Below are 5314 nucleotides of genomic sequence, written 5' to 3' on the forward strand. Positions count from 1 at the left end.
GGCTGCTGGGTTTCAAGCCGTTCTCTTTAGGCCGTGCTGTCAAAGTTCCCCTGTGAGCCGACCCTGCTGATGGCCGGTTTTCTGCCCTTTCCTCTCCCAGGTGCTGATCATCGGTGGTGGCGACGGGGGAGTGCTGCGAGAGGTGGTGAAACACCCGACCGTGGAGTCTGTGGTGCAGTGCGAAATCGATGAGGTGCGTTGGGCTCCCGGCTGCGTGGAGGTGCCCCGGGGCTTTGGTCAGACCGGGCAGGCTGCCCAACAAAAAGCAGCCCTACTTCACAGCATCCACAGGAGCTGCTGCTTCACCTGCTGTCCCTTGTCAGTAGCGAGTGCATTTGCTGCCGCTTTTGCTGGCGTGACACTGACAGCGCCACCTCTTTGCCTTACGAGTCATCTACGTGGCAGCTGGCTGCCTCTTTCATGTGATTTCTTTCACACACGTATGGTAGAGGCCCTTCCAGGCCGGTATGGGCCAAGCGTGGGATCTGGAGAAGGAGAGCTCTGGCTTTGTGAAGGTGCTGCTTTTCCCTCTTCCCCCAATGCAGAACAGAGCGCTGCTCCTGCCAGAGGAGGATGGTCACTTTGTTAAGCAGTCTCCTGCGACTGAAAGCAGGAAACAAGTGGGGGGTATTTGTTTCCGTGATAGATGGGCTGGACCTCCTCCTCTCTGTCAGTTTGTTCTGATATTTTACTTTCTTAGAAAGTTTTGCTCTGTCCTCAAGGCGAGGCTGTATTAGGAATGAGAAACACTGCTATATGAGACTGTGTACCCTGTCTGCCGAGCTAAGTAGGCATATGTGCCTGGTTTTGAACAAGCACTGCCTGACACCAGCATATTTTTTTGTTTCTGCCAGCTGTGAGAAGTACAAGCTGTGTTCAGTACAATTGCTGGGCCTAGGGCAGTGGCTGTCTAACCATTGTAGCCGTTTTAGGGAGAAAACTATCTTATGAGGGGATTGATACAATGACTGTAGAGCACAGGTGGGGATATTTCTCATCTTCCATCCAGAAACCTGCTGGCATGGTTTTATTTAGGAAGGAAAAAAAAAAAAAAGTCTTTAGTTGAGATCACCTCTGCAAGCGATGTCTGCAGGGAAAAGGAGCACAGAGCAGTCAGATCTGTAATCGTATTCTCTTAGTTCCTCAGGGAGCTTTTGAAGCTCCAAGTTCTTCTTGTTGAGTTTGGCAAGGACAGACCAACAGTGTCACTGAACCCTGAGGCCATAGGAAAGGGCTGAGTGTAGCTTGTTGGCTGAAGATGCTGACAGCTCTTGAGGATCTAGCTAGGGAGTCGGATTTGTGCTGAAGGCATGGAAGGAAATGACTCATTGTGCTGTTCTTTCAGCTGCAGCTGCACAGTAGCCTGAGAAGTAGCTCCTTGTAGTGCCCGCTGACCCATTTGTGCTCTCTGTGTTGCAGGATGTGATCCAGGTATCTAAGAAATACCTCCCAGGGATGGCAGTGGGGTATTCCAGCGCTAAGCTGACCTTGCATGTTGGAGATGGTTTTGAGTTCATGAAACAAAATCAAGAAGCCTTTGATGTGATTATCACGGACTCGTCTGACCCCATGGGTAAGAATTCTGGCCATAGAAGGGTACTGCTTTCCACACCCCTCCTCCTTTTCTCTTCTGCCTGCCTCCTGGAAGTAATGCCAGCCTGTCCAGGCTCCTTTCAAGTGAAAAGACTGTCACTGACTTGGTTCTTTTGGTAGAGAAAGGGAAGGATGAAGACCAGAAAATTGTATTAGCAAGGCTTCAAGCCAGCTGTCACGTTTCTGTCCTCAAAATTCAACTCTGGCAGTTATTGCTTCTGGCAGAGAGTTGATTCTTGAGTCCAGTAATTCCACGGGGCGTACGGCACCATGCTGGCAAAGACAGCTTTGCACATGTGCCCGCTAATGAAGCAGTGGCTCACATGCTATTGGTGTAGCTACCTAGCCTAAAGATGGCTGTAGTGAGGTTGCTGTATTTCTGAAGGGGAAAACCAAGGTAGAGAGGGACCAAATGTAGTTATGGTGCCTCATTTTAGGGACCTAACGACAAGTGTCCGAGTCACTTTCACTCTTGCTATAGTTAACGCAGAGAGAGGTGTCTCTAAAAGGCAGTTTGGAGCAGGAGTTCAGTTTAAAAAATGCTCACTGAAGCAAGAGGCAGATGCTAGGCCCTTCTTTAATAAAGGTCCTGGGCTTGCTCTTGAGCAAAGCTAAAATCCTGATGATTCTGCTGTGCTAGGTGCAGGCTGGGTGCACCCAGGGTCAAAACTTTTTGCTTCCAGATTATCTGCAACACTTGTGATCACTGAAAAGCCATTTGAAATATCTATTTTTCCAGTGCAGTCCCTGTGCAGCCTGGGCATTTGGAAAACTCTCAGAAGCCTACCTTCTTAGTCTCTCTCTAGACATAATCTCTTTACTTACTTTTCTCCCAGGTCCTGCAGAAAGCTTATTCAAAGAATCCTACTACCAGCTGATGAAGACAGCCCTGCGAGAAGATGGGATTCTTTGCTGCCAAGGTGAGGATGCTGTCTCTGGGCAGAGGCTGATGCCAGATCATTGCATGCAAAGTGTGAGGCACAAAGGGGACTCTCCTCCTGGGGAGACATGACGCAGGGAGTGAAATTCATTTCAGCTCCCAAGTACAGGAGCGTTTTTGATCTGTATACATCAACTCGTTAACTGCTGGACTGTGCTTAGTAAAACTGGCATAAGGGTCTTATCTTGCCTTTGAAACCACATGAGCTGTGCAGAGTAGAGCAGGTTTGGACTTGGAATCACTGTTAACCTGGCACAGGCCTGTGCAGAGAAGAGGGGCAGCTCTCACCTTGCATCCTGTCTTCCTTTCCCCCTGTAGGTGAGTGCCAGTGGCTGCACCTGGATCTCATTAAGGAGATGCGTCAGTTCTGCAAGTCTCTGTTCCCTGTTGTGGAATACGCCTATTGCACCATCCCCACATATCCCAGCGGGCAGATTGGCTTCATGCTCTGCAGCAAGAACCCGGTGAGTTTCAGGCACCTGAAGTGCCCTTTTCCACTCTGTGAAAGCACCTGCAGAGCCTGCCTCAGGCTGTCCCTCACAGAGCTTGAGCTTGAGCTGTGTCACTGAGCTCTCCCAGCTGTGGGGCCTCTAGACTCATGCTGCGCCCCGGCTCCGCCAGCCCAGGGCCCCAGAGATGCAATGCAGCTTGCTCAGTGCTGAATGAAGTGCAGAATTTACCAGTAATGCAACCAGTTGCCTTAGAAAAGGACATGGTTTTCTCTCTAGTACAACAAACTTGGAAGGGAGGAAGGCACTACCAATTTCCAGAGCCTGTTAAGGCTTTGGCTTATTGATGCTGGCTGTTATAAAGTGGGCACCTGCTTGACAAGAGTCAGCTTGTGACTGGTATTCTGCTTGTACGGAGGCCTCCAAGTGAGAGTCAGTGTTAGGATGTGGGCTGGTAACTCTGTCAGACCACTGAGGTCTACTCTCTTCCCAATCTGCTGCGTTACCGCAAGCCTGTAATGCAACTGTCGCATTGGTTTAGTGAGCCAGCAGCACTTCTGCTGCTGTATTTTATTTATCCGGGGCACTGGCAGCCTGCGCTGTGCCTGACTTAACGCAGATGTGGATTCTGCTCTGAAGAGCAAAAGCCTTGCTGCTTAGATGCTCAGGCACAATCTGACAGCTTCATCTGGCACATGGCTCACATGCAGTCTGACCTCATACGCTGACATCTGTGAATAAGGGCTAGTCACGCGAGGTACGGAGTGTAAACTCCAGCCCTTGGGGCTGGAGCTGTGCAGAACCTTTGACCTCATACTAGAACAGAAAGTAATCTGTTTTCCTGTGAGTCCTCTTGGTTCTCTGCCATGAATCAGGATGCCTGTCACACAGCCTTTTGCTTGTTACCCAAACGCTACAAAGCTACCTGGCTTCTTTATTGCAGAACACAAATTTCCGGGAGCCTGTGCAGCAGCTCTCACAGCAACAAGTAGAGGAGAGGAGTCTGAAATACTACAACTCTGACATTCATCGGGCAGCTTTCATTCTGCCAGAGTTTGCACGGAAGGTAAGCAAGGCTGCGCTGCTATTCCTCCATCAAGGACGAGGTATGGCTTTTCTTCGGCAGGAGTGGGAGTATACAGGACTGAGGATTTCCTGCAGCCCTAAAGGCTTCTGTGAGCAAGTCGGAGCAGGACGGTATTTTGTATGACATAGCAGAGTATGAGTCAGTCTGGGAAGACTGGAGTTCACTTTGGAACTGTTCTTTGGGTTGATGTCCCATGCCTTCATGGCAGATCACTCCTACTTCACCTAAAAAAACTAAGTCCAAGAGCCTGCAGAACTGGTGTTTCTTATTGGAAAGCTCCAAAAGTCTTAGATAAAATGTGGTTGTGGTTTCTAGCGCAAACCAGAGGGTAAAGAAAGGATGCTTTAGCGTGGTTTGCCTTCTTGGAGGATTATCTATTTCTGCATCATTCCGTCATCTCCTAACTGGGTTGCAATTGCAGGTTCCAGAAAAAACCTCCTCAGAGTGTCCTAGAGATGAAGGGAAGTGCCATGGCTGTGTTTCAGAGCCATATTTCTGTTGAGGACTGATAGAGCTGCAGCAGGTCGATCCTGACACGTTTTTGTCTTTGGCTGTCTCCAGGCCCTGAGCGATGTGTGAGCCTGAGAAGCTGCTTCCTTCAAGTTGGACTCTGAGATCATCAGTGATGTGGTGGGGACCTTCCCAGCAGACTGCAGTTTTGCTCTCCACTGTGTGGGATTGTTTAACCCTTTGCCAGCCAACATTCCTTTTGATGATGTGTTAAAGATGATGGGGCATAAGCCAGATAAGACTATTGAAAAGGTCCAGTGACTTATTGCGTGAGGTCAAAACTGTTCTTTCCAGTGCTGGAAGCGTAAGATGTCTTTTTCCTATCTCTCCTCCCTGCACCCATTCTAAATTCTCCCCTCCCTGCGCCCCCCTCCCACTCCACCTTCTTCAACTGACATGATATATTTATAACTGACACGTACTTCTGTCTGGTGATCTTCTGAAACCTGGGAAGAGTCCAGAAGAGTCACTGACTCAGCCTTAAGCACAGAGAGCGAGTGCTTTGTGGCAAAGTTAGCTTGCTCTCTCCTAATAGGAGCTCCCTGCTGCTGAGACGTTTTGACTGGTAACGGGTCTGAGCCTTCATGTCCCACTGCCCTTTTGCGACACCTGCACTGTTCTGCAGCACAGTTGGAGAAGTCACAGTGCAAACTGTTGCCATTCACAATAGGTCTCCCTCCAACCCTGATGGAGTAGCAGTATTAAACACCAGCCAGGCAGGCTGGCAGCAAGTCT

The 5314-nt window shown here is 49.5% G+C and overlaps 1 protein-coding gene across 1 annotated transcript; it reads left to right on the forward strand.

Moving 5' to 3' along the window:
- Positions 1–70: 70 nt before the first annotated feature.
- SRM (spermidine synthase) lies at positions 71–5178 on the forward strand (the record flags this gene model as incomplete). The annotated part of the gene is made up of 6 exons (XM_009582643.1): positions 71–193; positions 1420–1573; positions 2430–2513; positions 2852–2997; positions 3926–4048; positions 4631–5178. Coding segments are annotated over 6 exons (648 nt in total), but the record flags the coding sequence as incomplete, so codon positions are not given.
- Positions 5179–5314: the final 136 nt, after the last annotated feature.

The sequence above is a fragment of the Fulmarus glacialis genome, unplaced genomic scaffold (genome assembly GCF_000690835.1).
Source record: "Fulmarus glacialis isolate BGI_N327 unplaced genomic scaffold, ASM69083v1 Scaffold46317, whole genome shotgun sequence".
Lineage (NCBI taxonomy): Eukaryota > Metazoa > Chordata > Aves > Procellariiformes > Procellariidae > Fulmarus > Fulmarus glacialis.